The sequence below is a fragment of the Vombatus ursinus genome, unplaced genomic scaffold, assembly GCF_900497805.2.
Source record: "Vombatus ursinus unplaced genomic scaffold, bare-nosed wombat genome assembly UNPS02014772.1, whole genome shotgun sequence".
Lineage (NCBI taxonomy): Eukaryota > Metazoa > Chordata > Mammalia > Diprotodontia > Vombatidae > Vombatus > Vombatus ursinus.
Window position 1 is genome coordinate 3742424 of NW_020954550.1, and position 18239 is coordinate 3760662.

General features: G+C 36.2%; 1 protein-coding gene across 1 annotated transcript in view; it reads left to right on the plus strand.

The window, feature by feature from the left end:
• The window catches only part of SCAMP1 (secretory carrier membrane protein 1), a 94709-nt gene extending 82831 nt beyond the window's left edge, over positions 1 to 11878 (plus strand). Inside the window, exons 8-9 of the mRNA XM_027863566.1 lie at positions 1750 to 1867; positions 7954 to 11878. Coding sequence (XP_027719367.1) covers positions 1750 to 1867; positions 7954 to 8118 — 283 coding nt within the window. The 3' untranslated portion in view covers positions 8119 to 11878. The remainder of the gene's footprint in view (positions 1 to 1749; positions 1868 to 7953) is intronic.
• The last annotated feature ends 6361 nt before the right edge of the window (positions 11879 to 18239 follow it).

The window sequence follows — 18239 nt, forward strand, 5'->3', positions numbered from 1 at the left end:
GAAGATTCAGGAGAGAGAAGGGTGATTATTAATGGGAAGGATGATAAGGATGTCTGTTAGTCAGAGACTGGGGGAAAGGAAAAAGTGTGTGATGATGTCAGGGGGTTTTAGGATGAAGGAGAATGGGAGAAGATGGAGCTCACATTGAACAGCCTCAATTTTTTTCCTTAAAGTAAGAGGGAAGGTCTTCACCCGAGAGGGTAAGAGTGGAGAGCTTGAGGGGAAAGGGGTGAGAAGAGGGAATCAAATAGGACTGTATTGTGACAGAGCCCAGATGATATTGAATAACAATTTGTTCTGTGTCCAGTCAGCACATGAGGCTCCTTTTACTACTTTATTCAAAAGCTCTTGAGTAGTGATGGAGGAGGTGGATGGTGGGAGTAATCTAAGCTGAGGTTTGGCAAGAGAAGAATGGTGATAGGACAGAGATGCATGAGGGATTCAGCAGGCCAGTGCAGAATTAGCATGACCAAGCCTTAGGGTGACTTTGGAGAGGGAAGTCAGAGCACCCTGAAGTAGAACTACTCACTTCTTCAGGGCAGGCAGGCTGAAGCTGGAGAAAGGGAACCTCTGTTTAGGCTTCTCTTTCTGAATTAGTGTGAAAGGATCTCTTTAGAATACAGCGGATAACTATAGGGTGGATTGAGCAGGGGTCAGGATGAGGACATGACATAACTTTATAATTTGCAGGATCAGATTTAGAGTAATCCTTCATTTATTAAAACTTAACTATATGCAGTCTACAGTAAAAAAAAATTTTAAAAATTATCAGTGCCCTTTTATTAATACACTCGTTTGAGAATTGAATACACCATGCAGATGTGTCATAATCATAAGAGAGGTGCTTTTTATCTGATGATCAAATATGAAATTATAGTATTACTAAACATACAGAAATTCCCTTCTTAGCATTTGTCATGGGTGTGAATTATTTTGCTTTCTAGGGGGCACATAATAATGCTGCTAGTGTAACATGTCATGTTACATCATCTATTGTCTTTTTTACCCCCAAAATAGTAACTGACTTTAGAGTGCAGATTTTAACCTCAGTATGATATTCGGCGTTAACAGTTGTTAGAAAAATCCCTGTGCCTGTGATTAAGTGAACAAAACTTACATAATTAGGTGTTCAATAAGTGTTGGTTAAATGAACGAAAGCAGCCTTGCCATTTGGCTTAGGTAACTGTGGCAAGACTCATGGCAGCAGGTACAATTACCTGGACAATATTTTCCTGTATTTTCTAAAACATGTACTTGCCTGTAACCATATTTTTATACTTGAATTTGTGCTAATTTATATGTGAAGTTATCTTTTATCAATTTGTTTTAAACTTAAATACTAAAACTTAAATAGAAAATAAGAAAAGAAAAAACATTGCCGTGTGCACAGCCGAACGGGAGAGGATTCAAACTATACAACAATAAATTTCCATTTCAAGAAAGCCTATATAATAAATACTAACTTTGAATTCCCCAACTGATGGGCATTCCTTCCATTTCCAAGTCTTGGTCACCACAAAAAGAGCTGCTATAAATATTTTTGTACACATAGGTCCTTTTCTCATTTGTATGATCTCTTTGCGATACAGACCTAGAAGTGGTATTGCTGGGTCATAGGGGATCAGATGTATTTTAGAGAAATCTTAAATGATCCATGTTTTTTGAAAAATGAGGCATTTACCAGTATTGAAGTGTTCACTTGTATTAACTTAAATGTCTGTTTCCCTTGTCTTTTTTGGTACAACTCAGTGGTTGGATTTCATCCTTAACTGGCCTCAACAAAAGTATTCCTGTTGGAATCATGATGATGATCATAGCAGCACTTTTCACAGCATCTGCAGTCATCTCTCTAGTTATGTTTAAAAAGGTAAGATGAGTTCTATACCTTTAGATTTTTATTTTGAACTATACTTTCACTTTTTGTACTTGGTGGACAGCACACTAAGCCACGTCAGCCCCTCATCCACCTACCTACATTAAACAATGGAATCTAGCCTGACATACTGAGCCGACCTCGGTTTTCTTGGCCTTTACGAGAGCCCACAAGAGCCACCTTCCTTTATGTTCAGATAGGAGGAGAAAGAGAGATTCTTTTGTTCTGTTCTAGTACTGTCCTTGCCTCCTGTTTCTCCCACCCTTCCTTAAGGGCGAGACAAGTGGTGCTTCCAAGCATTTTCAAACACTGCTGTTGGACTGCCAAATAATGGCAGGTAGGATAATGTATCTGCACCTGGAAGGAACCTCAGAAGCCACCTTGTTCATGCCTCTCATTTTGTAGCTGAGGGAAATGAGGCCAGAAAGGTTAAGTGATATGCCTAAGGTCACACATTTAGTGTGCTGGTGACCTGACATCCTTGCTATTATGTTGTCCATCCCTGGTCCAAATTATTTGGCAGAAATTATTCTGCTTTTGAATTATTTTCTATAATGAAAAGGTTATTTGTGAATAAATATACCATGGTAGTAACTCATTATTTATGGGAAATTTATTATGCATTCACTTATGAGGCAAAAGATTATTATAAGGTGAAAAACCACCAGCTGATTTTTTGTTTTTTTACTTTGGCATTTTGTACATTGGAATTTTTTAAAATTGAGCCACATGTTAGCTTGTTTTTTTTTATTTTTAAAGGCAATTGGGGTTAAGTGACTTGCCCAGGGTCACACAGCTAGTGTCAAGTGTTTGGTCTGAGAACGGATTTGAACTCAGGTCCTCCTGATTCCAGGGCCAGTGCTCTATCCACTGCACCACCTAGCTGCCCTGCACATGTTAGCTTTTTTATTTGAAACATTGGGACAGTGAACAAATATTAGGAAAGCTGCTTTGGTATATGGGTATTATTCCTACTTTAAAAAAAAAGAAGTTAAAAAAATCCATTTTCTATCTCCATAAATTTGTTCTTGCCATGGCTTCTTCCTATAATTTAACCTTTTCTCCTCCCACCCCCATTTGTCCAATTCAGAGACCCAACTCAAATTCTACTCCTTCATGAAGCCTTCATCTGTTTTTAGTGATTGCTGCCTCATTATAGTTTAGAAATGATCAAGTCAATAAGGTACATATCTTAGCATAGATAATCATCATAAGATTTCAGAGTTGGAATAGTAACTCTAACCATTTATGTAGCACTTTCCTCACAGTAACCCTATGAGGTGTGGTACCAGTGTTATTCCCCTTTTTCTATCAGAAGACAAAGACTTGGAGAGGTTGTAACTTGCCCATGATCATATCACAGCTAGTAGTTTTCTGATACGAGATTCAAAAGCAGGTCTCTTGACTCCTAAGTACTTCACTTTTATCTACTGTATCACACTGCCTCCGAAGAGTATTGAAAGGGACTGTGGAGGTTGAGTGAGATGACCTCTGTCAGAAAGGAAATTCTGTCTACAACATCCATCACAAATGGTTCTTCAGCTTTCACTTGAAGTCCCTCTAGTGAAATGCATTTTGGATGGCTCTGGTCAGGAAGTTTTTCTTTACATTAATCTGAAATATGCACCCCTTCAACTTTTACCTATTGACTCTGGTTCTGCCCCTTGGGCCAATTAAAGTAAGTCTGAAGTTTCCCTTCTCCATGACAGCCCTTCAAGTGCTTGAAAGCAGAAACTAAGATCTGCCCTCCTCTCTGTCTCGTCCAGATACCATGAAAACACTGGTTGGGTGTGTTGTCTGTCTTCAAGGTATTTTATTGCATTTTTCTGATGGGCTAGTTTAATAATCCTGCAAGGAGAAGCAGAAAAACAAAACACCTCTGGGACTGAGAGACCGGGCTTGGAATTCTGCCTCTGACTCTATTAATTGTGTGACTGTGGGCAAGTCACATAACCTCTAAACCTGTTTCCTTATCCATAAAATAGAGATAATAGCTTTATTTATCCCACATGGTTGCTTTGAGGATCAAATGAGGTATTTCTTCTGTGTAAAGTTCTTTTCTTGTATATAAAGAGTTCTACAACTATGGCTATCTACTATTGTTAACTGCTCTAATAATTAATAGTAATTAAAGAAGAAATGAGTTTAATGTGATATATGATGGTTTTTTTCAACCCTTGCTTGGCTCATAGCAATAATCAGTTTTCTTTCTAAGTGTTCACAAACCCATCTCTTCCATAACTTGTTCTAGAATTTTAGCTAAGGACTAAAATTAAGTGTCTAAGCCAATAGTTTGATGAGTTCCCCTTTTCTTTTTTAGAAATTAGACCATTTGCCCATCTCCAGTCCTATGGCACCTCTTATATGCTACATGATTTTTTCAAAAGTTGCCAAAGTGGCTTAGAATTTACATCTATATGTTCTTTCAATACTCTGAAGTGTAGTTTGTCTGGTTCATAATCTTTCTTACGCAAGAAAAGGATAAGTTTTGGAAGTTGTATCTGGGATGAATTGAAATGGAGAGAGACTGGTGGAGAGGTGGTCATTTCAAAGCTATTGTAACAGACGCAAGAGGGAATGATGGTCTGAATCAAGGTGATGGAAATAAGAAAAGAAAAGAGGGGATAAATATCAGAGTTTTTGCTGAGAGAGCATCAGCAGAACCTGATAATGAACTGATTATTGGAAGAACCAAGGAAGAAGGCCTATTGCAGACTTAGAATGGAAGTGATATTGGCACAGAGACAGAAGAAGCAGGTTTCAGAGGAAATATGAATTCCGTTTTAGACCTACTGAAGTCTGAGATGGAATTGTGAGAATAATTGTGGATATATTGTATGGTTATTAGTTTTTTTTCTTACCTTTTCTTCCACACCTCAGAACTGGCTGTTTTTCAGTCCCTTAAGATCCATATGTTGTTAGCCATTAGTTGTATCCACCAGGGGTCAGGCTCATCATTAAGTTACTAATCTATCAAGGAACCTATGTCCCTTTGAGAATTGCATTTTGTATTATTACATCCTTTTCTATCATAAGCTGAAAATGCTATGTGAGTTACATTTATTTTTTAAATTAAAGTAAGGTAAAATTAATAATGGTATAAAGTTTGTATGATAGCCTTACAGAAAGTTGGGAAAACTTTACAATATTAGAAAGCTGGGGTTAGGCTTGATCATCACTCACATGTAGAGACTCATTTTGAGTACTGCCTTAAAAAATGACAGCTGAAAGTAACTTTTTCATCCTACTGTGCTTTAAAATATTAACATTTTGTTTTGATACAGCAGATACTTTCTGTCAAATATTTAAAAGAACCTTCTAAAATACAATCACAGATTATTGATTATTAACTGAAGTTAGATTTTTTCCCTTAGTTTGATATCATTCATGGTACTAGTTTTGATTGCTATATTTTTCTATCATTTTGTTACTTTGACTTTGTGTTGTTTTAATCATCATGAATATTATTTTTTTGGCTTTGCTTTTTTCATTCTATATCTATGGTTCTCTGAATTCATCATATTTGTCATTCCTTAAAGTACATCAAATTCCATAATTGGTTAAACTCTCTTCCCCGGTCATTTGGCATGTATTTTGTAGCCAGCATTTTATCACAAAAAATGATGCTGTGAACATTTTAACAGTCTTCTTGGGATATAGTCACAGTAGTGGAATCTCTGGGCCAAAGAGTTTGAACAGTTTAGTAATTTTTGTTGGGTAATTCCAAATTATTTTCCAAAACAGTTAAACCATTTTACAGTTCTACTGTCTTTGCACAGCCTTTTGATCAGTGAGTTTTCTTATCTTCTAGTTTGATGGATGTGAGTTGTTACCTCAAGGTTGTTTCAGTTTGCACTTTTGTGATTATTAGTGATTTTAGACAATTTTCAGGTGGTTATTGATAGCTTAATATTTTCTTAATGTGCATTTTAACCAATGTTTTATTTCAACATTTAAATTTTTTTCATTTAACAGTTTATTTTCTTTCCCTCCCACCCCATATATCATTTAGAAGAACAAAAGAAAAAAATCCTTCTAACTAATATGCATAGTCAAACAAAATAGATTCCCATGGTGTCCATGTTAAAAAAAAAAAGTGTTCTGTATATTTATTTAGCCCATCATCCAGTTTATTCACGAATCAAAAGACATTTTGTCCATGACCTCCTCATCAGGAAGTGGATAATATTCTTCAGAATCCCGTGGAATCCTGACTGGTCACTTTTGTTGATCAGAGTTCTTAAGTCTTTCTGATGTTAACTGCATTAGTTTTATTTATGCAGAACCTTTTGTTTTATCTAATCAAAATTATCCAGTTTTTCTTTTGTGATTCTTTTTCCCCCTTGTTTGCCAATGAATTCTTTCCCTATCTATAGATCTAAAAGGCAATTTCTTTTTTTTTATGGTTATAAGCATAAATCATTTTAATCTAAGAAAGATAAACAGAACTTTAGTAATATCATAAAATTGATTTTTTAAAAACATAATATTTTTCAAAGTGGTTTGGCTCTTGCAATAATAAGCATATGACATTGGCTTACAAATACAAATTTTTTTTCATTCTACTTAAATGTTTACATTGCATTTAATGATGTTTTGTTGCATGTAGAAATGAAGACTTTTTTTTTTTCCTTCAGAAGAAATGCATTATCAGTTGCTAAATTTTGTCAATTCTACATCAATAACATCTCTCAGACCTTCTCTCCAGGCACATGGCCTCTACCCTAATTCAATCAATCAGTATTTATTAAGCTCCTATTTTGTGCCAGGCACTGAACATTCAGGATCTTGTCACCCTTGCTAACCATGGGTGTCCTCTGTAGCTCTCTTCTGGGCTCTCTTTTCCTTCTATAATATCTCTCTTGGTGGCTCAGTCAATCCCATGGGCGCAATTATCTCTCTACAGATGATCCTCATATTAAAAATACAAAACCTTTAGTCTAGCATTTAAATCCATTCCCTTATTCGAACACATGAGAATGCCTGGATCCTAGAGATGGAATGCCAGGAAGCCAGGGTAACTGGATCAGAGGGTAACGTGTCAGAGAATAAGACGTAAGAAGACTGGAAGACAATTATATTATGGCTCCCACCTATCTTTCCAGGCTTCTTTCTTATTATTCCCTGTCACGCACTCTTTATTCCAGCCCAAATGGTTAAATAGCCTGATACCTATTCTTTGTATCTAACATTCCATCCCGACTAGTGACTTTGTGCAGCTGGTTTCTCATCCCTGTAACATTTCATTGTCTCTAACCCAGGGAATTCCTAGTTTCCTTCAAAGCACAACTTAGTGCCACTTCCTACATAAGGTCTTCTCTGATCCACCACAAATTATTAATACTCCCTCCCTCTTGAAAATATTTATACATACTCTGTACATTCTTATCTGTGTTCGTTCTGTATTCTCCCACCTCCTCAGTAGAGTATAAGCTCTTTGAGGGCAGGGATTGTTTGGTTATTAGTTTCACATCCCTCAGCCTTAGCATAGTACATTGCCCATGGTAAGTAATAAATGCTTTTTTTTTCTTCAATTTCTTCCATACTTCTGTTATTTCATTGTTTATTTCTAAGATGTATCGATTTGGAGCTTAGTTTTGGTATGTGGTTTGAGATGTTGGCTGATGCCTCGTTCCTCCCAGACTGCTTTCCAGTTTTCCTGGCAATCAATAAGCAGTCCTCCCTTGCCAGTAACTGAAGTCCTTGGGTTTCTCAAGCATTATTTTTGCTTCTGCATATTGTTTACCTAATCTGTTTCACTGATCAGTTTCTCTTTTTGAGAAGTCTCAAATTACTTTAATGATTCCTGTTTTGTAGTACAGTTTGAGATTTGGTATTGCTAGACTTCCTTCTGTCCACTTGTCTCATTATTTCCCTTGAGCTTCTTGACCATTTGTTCCTTCATAGATTGAGGTCTTTTTAATCAGTAAAATATAACTGATAAACCCAGCCAGAATCCAGTCCTAAACATGTTTGAAATTCTTCTCTCTGAACTGCCTAAAATTTTGTATGTCTGTAGCTGACTAGAACATTTGGGACTCTGCTGTTTTTTTCATTTGCCTTCTCTTCTGCCTCCATAGGTGCATGGACTATACCGTACGACAGGTGCTAGTTTTGAGAAGGCGCAGCAAGAATTTGCAACAGGTGTGATGTCTAATAAAACAGTACAGACAGCAGCTGCAAATGCAGCTTCAACAGCAGCAACAAGCGCAGCCCAGAACGCGTTCAAGGGTAACCAGATGTAGAGAAATCTCCAGGCAACAACGCACTGTTACCTTTTGACTGTACTTTTTCTCAAGTTACTGTATTATTCTATGAAGATTTTTATGTTCAAAATACACACTATCCACAGCATGTATGTTTCCTGTTCACCTGTGCATGGGCAAAAACCAGGAAAAGTTCTTTGTTTAAATCCTTAATGTTTTTTTCTTGAACGATATTTCAGTGCCCCCACAAAGAAAAAGATTATACCGTATGCTAAATAAATATTCTCCATATTTTCTGGGGGATGAATGTTTCAATGACTTATTTCAGTGATGGAACACTGAAATTCATATGGTACTTCATTATGATTAAAAATACATTTTGGTTTTAGCGACAGTAATTCTTTTGGAAATCTTTCAGAGAGATGAGGGACATTTAGGAGCAAGTACATTGATTCTTCATTCCTGTCTCCCTGTTGGTACAGAAAGAACCCAGGGTATGCTGAGAGTTTGAGGATTTCATTTTGGCTTGCTAGTGGGGAAGCTTTAGAAATTGATGATGGGCCTGTGTGCATTCATTCAGTACAAGCTGATGTAAACTTCATTTTATTTTTTATTTTATTTTTAGAGTACTAGTTCTTTTGATATCAACTTGTAAGCTTGCATGAACACTGTTGAGTTATTTAAATTTAATAAATTAGTGTTTTGGTTCAGAATTCGTCTGTACCATTAATGATTACAGGATTTGGTGGAATGTTTTTGCAATCATAGAAATGTTTTAAATAGAGTATTATACTCATAAATAAAAGTTGATTTGGGGGCTCAGATATTCTAACAGTAGAATATGCAATGCAACATGCAGTTGAGTCAAAAGATAACCAATGGAGTAGAATTAAGTGATTATACTTGCTCTTTTTTTAAAAAAAATTTCAGTATTCATGTCTTAGAGAAAATGCTGTTAAAGAAAAGATGCTTTCTTATTTCTTGACATACTCTTGTGGTTAGTCTTTTCTACCTTTACTTGGAGTGAAATTTTGGTTGTATTTAGGATTTATGTTTATGTGTGTAATTTGTGTTTTAACAATGAAAATTGTAATTTTAACATTGGTACTTAACTTTCTTACCTTGACAAGTCAGGTTGCCCTCTGTCCCCAAATAGAAATATACAGTGTTTTAACTTATTTTTCTTCTGTTATTGTCACTGCTAATGATTTTTTAAACTGATACTTCACACATACTTGAATTCCTTTTATTGCACTTCAGTCTTGGGGTTTGAGACAAATCAAGTGAATTGCTTAAATTCTGCAAATAGCAAGACTACTTCCAAGTGGAAGTAAGTAGTAAAATTAAAACATTTAAATATTCAGCGTATACTGAGAAAGGAACTGAAAATAAAGCTAAGTGTATTCATTGTGTAGGTTATACTACTCACTTGCCTCCATGCTGCACAGAAGTTTCATGATATAATACAATTGGGCTTCATACCTTCCCAAGTCATCTTTTTAAAAAGTTGTGGAGGTCCTTGAGCAGTTTTTAAGGAGAAATAATACATTTATAGAGAACAGCATAGATTAACCTGATTTTAAGGAGGTTTATATGTAGGGAGTATAATGCAAAGCCTTATTTTTTAAAAATTCAGGTCAACACCAGTGAGTCAATTCTTTAAAAAGATTCCCCCTCACCCTTTCTGTGTTACAAAGTTAAATAAAATGCTGGATATACTTAGCGACCTGACTGATCTTAAGAATCATTGTGTAAATAATTTGGCCAAGTAATGTGGATCCAGTCAAAGGGCTTTCTGTTGAATTCAGTTGGGACTATGATGAATTTGTATACTTGGAATACATTTCTACATTATCCTTAGGAAAATCTAATTCCTATTATAAAGTTTAAAGCTATTTTTCCATAAATAATTTCCTTCAATAAGAATTCCTGCACAACTTATAAAGTCTGCATTGCAAATGAAATCTTTCAGCTCAGTTCTTCCTGCTGCTGAGAGGTATCAGAATATTTAATGACGTCTTTTATTGCAACAATTTTACATTAGTTGGAACATTGACTACTAAATGTCACAAGAGCATTCGTTCTTAGTCACCAACTCTCATTTCAAATCTCTTTTGGTTTTTCCTTAAACTACACATAAAAATTTTGTTTTGGGGAGGACATTTAAAAATTTTAAAGAAGATTAGATCAATTATTGTTTCCTTCGGAATGGAAATATTTTTACATCCCCTAAAGGGTGATGTAAAAAAATTAGCATTACTAAGTGTAAAAGGATTCATAAAATCCAAGGATCCTTCTTTCGTGTAGGGGAGGGTGGGGAAGTGTTTTGGAATAGAGTTGTTTGGATACTGTAGTTACAAATTTGTGTCAACAATTGTATGTTTTTTTTAAAGAGCAAATTTGCTTTGAAATAATGGGGTAACGTCCATAGTCAGATTTGAAAAGGGCTTTAAATCATGACTCCTTAAAGGAATTACTTTTCTCTGGTCAGTAATAGAAAATATTCATGTGTTCACTTTGAAAGCAGAGGTTATTTGTTAAAATGTTTTATACCTTACCCTAAAATTTTCAGGTTTTCCAGTCACAGAGCAATTTTATGGCAATTACACCCATATAATTTTTGTTTTCTAGTAATAAATTGTGGCTAATTTATTTCAAAGTAAAGTTTGAACACTGGAAGTCATTGCTTAGTGGTCTGTAATTTAGGATTTGGATTATTTATCTAAGGGATGTTTGTATATTTTGTAAATGACTAATAATGCTTTGCTATCATGGTGACTGTCTTGGTTCTATATAAATGCCCTTCTCATCTGTCCCTCTGATGTTGCATGTTTTGAGTAGTTTGAAAGTTTTGTATATTTATTGTATTAACAGAGTGTCATAAAATAAAATACTGTTTACTGGATGTTTGCTCTGTATAGTTTTAAAGAATATATTAAAATGTTAAAGACAAGAATTACACAGGAGGTCTGACTGTACAGAGAATTCCACATTTGAAGTTTTAAAATTTATATATAATTTTATAATCTTTTGAAACAAGAAGTAACATATCAGACCCACTTAGAATCCGACTATACACAGTATTTTAAAGAAGTATTCAAAAACATTCAGCAGATAAATTTTTGTCTTATATTGGACTCAAAAAGCAGTAGAGTATAGACTCATCTGTACTCAATCTACTTTTAAGTATTAAACACAGATGTCCTGTCTAAAATTGAACTAGATTTAATGTCTTATCTAAAATTTAAACTAGATTTGTTTACTTTTTTTTATTCAGTTGACACTTCTGTATCAGTATTTTTTTCTATTACTTTTGTTTCGTTTGTGCCCCCTCTGCCCTCGTCCTTCTCTCCCTTTCTCCAGCGTCACTGCTGAATACTTTTTTATGTGCTGACATAGAGAACAAATGCTGCTGTGTATTGCTGGATTCTCCATGTCCTTATCTAAAGATTTTTTGCAAAAATATAATTTGAAAGGATGTTCTTGGTACCCTTTACTTTGGGTGACATATTCACTTTTAAAACAAACAGTATTTTCAGTTTGTGAGTGTTACCTTAAAAAATGAGTTTGGATTTCCACAACTAATTTCTTAGGAGAAGGGTTTTCCTAGTTAACATTATCTAGTCCACATTGAATGATGTTTGTATTTTTAAAAAGGTTTTCTTTCAATTTTTTGTTTCTATAAAGCTATATCTTTGTGGTTTGTGCAGTTTTTATCTATTTTCTTGTTTTTCTCTCAAAATGTTAGCATCAACACCAATTTGTACCCTTTTATTAGTTAAAAAATCAACAATTATTACTACTGTTCATTTGCAGAATTCATTGACTTAATCATTTTTTTGCTCCTGTGTATCAGAATTGTTATCATACTTGTATACTCATCTATTTTTCCCCTTCTGTTTAGTAAAACTTTTAGAAGTCATCTGTTGATTGAATGTAGTTTGAGCACTCCAGAAGTCAAATAAATATGATTAACTAAAATGTTGGGTTTTTAAAAAAAAATTTTGTTTTACAAACTTACCTTTTAGGATTTAATTCACTATAATACATTGATTTCGGATAGAATGTAATTTAAAATCTTGAAACTATAAACAGAATAAAGTAAAGATTTATTTCAAAAGACAAAATTAAATTATATTCCAGGCCTTGGTATTAACCAGCTGAAATGTTTATATCTTAATTTAGCATTATGGGAATTAAAATGTTTCTCTTAAACTTTATGATACTTTCTTGTTAAACATTACTAGCTTCTTTTAGATGAATCCCCCCCCCCCCACACACACAGTTGCCCAGTCTCTATTGTATTAGCATCAATTTATTGTTGTGCTGACTCCAGAGATGATTCATTATTGTAAATCTTAAGAGCTTAAAAGGTTCTAGTATAAGCCTTAAACTGCACCTAAACCATCCTGGACAGATTGGGTCTTTGTTTATTTAAACTCCCCAGAGAAAAGATTACAGTAATTAGTAAAGCCCTGTAGTTGTCAACCCAGACTTTTCTTTTAGTAGTTTTGTGATGTATTAAAAAAAAATTTTTTTAATCGACCTATATATTTTCACTAGCACTATTCCAATTTCTTAATACTCCACTAGTATCACATATTAGAAAGCCACAGTATAATTATGTAGTAAGTCATATTCAGATTGTATGAATTCCACAGCCTCACCTAATCTTCAAATGTTGATCCATTTTATTTTGAACCTAGTAACTTGGCTGATCTAACCTGAAACTTTTCTCACTGAAACCCCTTTCTTTTATTTCTTTGCATAGATGTAGAGCAGAAAGTAATTGTCCTTTTTTATGTATTTGAATAGGAAGATAATTTTGAATCCTGTGTTTTTATTGTTTATGAAATCCAACTGCACAGATTTTATTCTCTGATCTGAGGGTCCTTAACCTTTTGGGTGTCATGCAACTCTTTGACAGTCTGGTGAAGCTTATGAACCATATCTTGTGATTTTTTTTAATGCACTAAATAAAATACTTAGGGCTACAAAGGAGACTATATTGAAATACAGTCATTAAAAAAATACACATATATATTTATAAAGAATAACCCAATATCCAGATAAAGAATTCTTGTAGGTCTTCCCCCTTAGTTGTTAGGATCCTCATGTGGAATATAAAATCCTCCATAACTATTGAAGTACATTAGCTGCTTTTGTCTTAGCCTAATTTAGCAGGGCTTCTCTAGGTTTTTCATGTAATTGGTGGGTCCTTACGTATGAAATCTCTCTGCCAGAAAAACAGCCCGTGGTTATTGGTTCATTCAGCAATCATATCATTCTAGGTGGAGAAGCCCAGATTTTGATTGAGGATGAATCACTGATGTCCTTGGAGTTCTACCCCAACATGTTCTCAAGATTACAACCCTTAGATTAAGCAACACTGACCTTGTGATAGCCTAGTATGAGGTGATGTTTGTCGGAGGGGAAGATATGTTAATTGGAGGTGAATGTAATTATGTGAATTGAAAAGTTTTGGGGTTTTTTTTTTGTGGAGCCTAATACATTTTTTGACACATTATATGCTTATTATCACAAGTCACAGCCACTAACTCAAACTAAATTTTAATTTCAGGGAGAGAAGAGTTTTTAAAAGGGATTGTACTTGGTTAAAAAAACATTCCGTTTAGAAAAAAGAAAGAATTTGTACCTTGATACAGGAAAGCAGGTGTTTAAGTCAGTTCAATTTGTGCCAGAAATCGTATGTTGGCATTTGGAAGTATGTCACCCATCTGGCTGTTGGGAAAAGAACGTTCTGAGCTACTGGCTGCTTTGCAACATTACTGTTTCCTCATCACATCCAGTGCCTTTGGTTACCACATTTTGAAAATTCATCATTTTGACATTTGTCGTGTCAGGAGAAGGGAGCCCAAGTGAATTTATCATCTCTATGAGTAGACATGTCCTATTCCATGCCATGTTCATTTGCAAAATCACTAAAGTGGCTTTATTTAGCTCTGTCCTCTAATGAGGAAATCAACCTTGACTTGGAAGTTCTTATTTAGTTTTGACCACTACTTTCTACTACATGATGACTCGATCTGTGTTTGAATAATAACAGAACCAACATAACTGAATACTTGTCCATTAGTCTAAACTTAATATTTAAGATTTCCGTGCTCAACATTGAAACCATTGACAGAACATAGTGGTAACAACCTCTGCAACTCCTCACCTTTAGCAAATTTTTTTTTCCTGCTCTATCTAATCCCTAAATTGAAATCTGTCTCTCAGGTTCCAAATAGGCTGGGAAAAAAATAATCAAAAGGCCACCCAGGACAGTGTTACGGCGACTGCTTGGCCTTAGGCTCCAGCCACCATTCCCACGGTGCCTAATCGCTGGTGTCTTCCACATTCCATAATATTGGAGTGGGGGAGGCGTAGGGCCCAGTCCTGTGTGAGGCGCACAGCCTAATCTGTGGCAATCTCCAGGTTCCCTGACAGATGGTGTTTTTACAATGTGAAAGGCAGATGTGTAATCACTCAATTCTTACAGTCCTGCAGTTCAGCTTAATTATGTATTTCTACTAAGGGGCAATGACATTTTCTGGATTTTTTCTGTCAGGAGTGGCCATCAATCCTTTGATCATAGTGAAATCCTTGGATTTCTGGTAGCACCAACCTGAAATCTTTAGCACCTGGCTTACTATTCCAAGGTGAAAAAAATGAAAATACTGAAATCATTCATCTCGCCTGCCTTCAGAGTTTTTTTTCCAACCCACTATTAACTTTGGGAGAGATTTGAATGTGTTTGTAGATAGTAGAGAAAGAGCAAAGGAGGTAAAGATGGGAGATGATCAAGAGGAGCTTCTGAGGAGAGGGATGGGTTCAAGGGCAGAAGTACAGTGGTAGTAGGAGAAGAACACATATTAGGTTATGTAGCAGAGAGGTTTTAAAGCGGCAAAGCTGAGATTAAAAAGGAACTCATGATGGATGCCCCAGATTTTCTCAGGAAAGAATACAAGGTCCTTGCCTGAGAGAGGGGATTGGGATTTAGGAATGGGCAAAAGGCGAGTTAGAATGGACAGACTCCAGAAGTTAGGTCTGAGCAAGAATTCCCTTCGTACTGTACACAGCCAATGTTTTGACGGCTCCTTGCTTGACTGTCTCCAATGAAGGGGAACACAGGTTGCTTCCAAATTCTACCTTTGGAGTGTTCTAATTATTAGGAAGGCTAAATTTGCCTATTTGCCATATCTACCTGTTGCTCCTACTTCTGCCCTCTAGTGCTAAGCATAACAAATGTAAACCCTCTTTTATGTGGCAGCCTTTGAAGACAGCTATCATGTGTGTTCCAGATTAAACAACCAAAGTTCTTTCAACTTTCCTACTAATGACATGGATTCAAGGTTTTTCACCATCCTGGTTGCCCTCCTCTGTAAACACTCCAGTTTGCAATACCCTGCCTGGGTATCTTATCTGGAATTGAGCACAATGCTTCAGCTGTAGGCTGATGTTGTCAAAGTAGAATTGACATGACTTGACAACTAATTGAATATGGAAGATAATGGGAAGGTAGATTCAAGGCACTATTTCAATAGCTTCCTAATCTGGTCTTCCTGCTTCTAGTCTTCCTTCTACATTGCGTCCTCCACAGTGCTACCAAATAATACCCCTAAAACAAAGATCTGGCCACAGGTCACATCCTTGCTCAGAAAAAAAAAAAAAATCTATTTCTCAGTAGGGGAGCTAGGGACTAAGGTTCTTAACCTGGGGTCCAGATTTCACAAAAAAATATATCTTTATTTCCACTAACCTCTAACTCAAAATTTGTATTTTCTCCCGTTATTCAGAGCATGGGTTCATAGGTTTCGCCAGAATGCAAAAGGGATCCATGACCAAAAAAAAAAAAAAAAAAGATTCAGAACGCTGATGGAAGGATAAAGTACACACTCAGTTTGGAATCATGTCTCCTTGCCTTGAGTGCTATCCACTGTCTCTAGAATGCACTCCCTTCTCAGATCTTCCTCTTAGAATTGCTAATTGCCCTCTAGTCTCAGGTGAGGTGCCTTTAGTACTCTCTCCTTCCCGCATTTACCTTTTGTTCACTGTGGCTCGGCTCCAGTGGAATGTCATCTAGAGAGCAGGGCCTGTTTCCTTTCTTCCTAGCGCCCATGTAGTCCGTGATTGAGTGTTTTGTTTGATTGAATTACATGAACTTGATATGTTAATGACATCATTTATATCATTCCCTTCTTTGATCGTATTTTCACATCTGCTATCTACTATCACTGCACTTCTTTGGGGTGGCAAACAGAGGTGGTAACCACTTTTAGAGACAAGGAAATTAGATGATTGGTCCAAGTGGCAAAGTCAGCATTAGAACCTATGTTTCTTTTACTCTTATAGTGACAGTTATTTTACACGTTGTTGACACTAGGGTTTCCCAGTGTTATATCAGAGTTGAAAACTGAATTTATCTCCTCCGGGAAACTGGTTCCTCTTCCCAACAATCTATTTTTGGTCGATACTGCAACTTTTCTTTCATCCTATTGTTGGAATGGTTAGGTCATTTTCCTCCTCTTTATCTCTTTTCTTCAGTTGCCAAGTCTTATCTGCTTCATAAACATGTCACCCTTTTCTCTCATTTTCCTCTGATGTTTTTAGGCCAGGCATATGTGGTTCAGCTGTTTTCAGTCCTGTCCGACTCTTTGTGACCTCATTTGGGGTTTTCTTGGCAAAGATATTAGGAATGGTTTGTCATTTCCTTCTCCAGCTCATTTTACGGATGAGCAAACTGAGGCAACCAGGGGTTAAGTGACTTGCCCAGGGTCACACAAGTAGGAAGTGTCTGAGGCCCTATTTGAACTCAAGAAAATGAGTCTTTGATTCCAGGCCCAGTGTTGTGTGCACTATGGCGCCACCTAGCGCCCTTGACTTATGCTACCACTGTATTGTCCCCATTTCATTTGCTGGTTAATTGATCAGTTCAATCGATATGGAAGGGACCACTCTAGGTCATGGAGATGAATCTTCAGCAATTCCTACGTTCATTGTTCATTCAAAATATCAAGAAACTTACAGGTAAAAGGTACAAGTCATGCTGTGGGCAGGAACAAGCATGAGTAAGATATGCTCTGTGCCTTTAAACAGCTTAAAATCAAATAGGCAGGCCTGAAAGCATCCTTTAACTAATGACTTTCCATCATCTTTTGAACCTGTAGTTGTGTCAAGAAATTCTTCCTTCAGCTCAGTACCTTCCTCCTGGCCGCCATTTTCCCTTTTCAAATGATCAGTGCCTTTCTAACAGGAACTACTCAGAGCACTTTATCTTTAGACTAAACTTGCAAAACTGCCCTGGTAAAGGGGAAGAGGAAGCTGTGAAGAAGAGAATAAAGAGAATGGCTTCCCCCCTTCTCTTTGTCTGGGCAGCAATGTCAGGATACAGGCAGAATGACAGAGGTGACAGCAGCCTTTGCAATAAAGACATGGGGTTGCTTCTAGACATTTGGGAGAGTGGGCAGGACATTTATTTGGAGGATTCAAGACTTACCAAGATCTGAAAAATGAACTGACTCTTCCATCAGGAACACATGATCCCAAGTATTGTCCACATAGGTAAATGAATGGTGCATATAGGATTGAAATTAGCAAGGAATCTGGATATGCTGTCTTTACGTTAAGGAAAGACTTAGAAGCTGGCTATGAAGGATTCTGTCACTCATTGTAACATTATTATTGTGCATTCTGAAAAACCTTGAAAAGGTTGAGGAGTAGCAAATTGGCTTCATCTCTCTTCCTGCTTCCTAATCATTCCAAACAGAGAATTATTTTGGCTTGCGCCACAAACAGATGCTGGGTAAAATAAGGCCAAACAAATAAGGAAGAGTGTGTGTGTGTGTGTGTGTGTGTTTGTGTATGCGCACTCGCGCCTTCTTCAGCTTCTGCTGGAATTAAAATCATTGGTGTGAATTGGAAGACCATTGCAGACACTTGAGCAAAAACATTTTTGGAAGTCAGTATATATTTATGGTCACACACACACACATTTAGTCACAGAATATATACATTAATAGTCACACATATAAAGTATTTTAAAGCTATTATCAACATAGAAATGTCAGTGTTTAGACAGATTGTGGTGCCTCATGATTTCAGATAAGTAGATACCAACTGCAGGGCAGCAAGGTGGCTCAATGGATAGTGTGATGGGC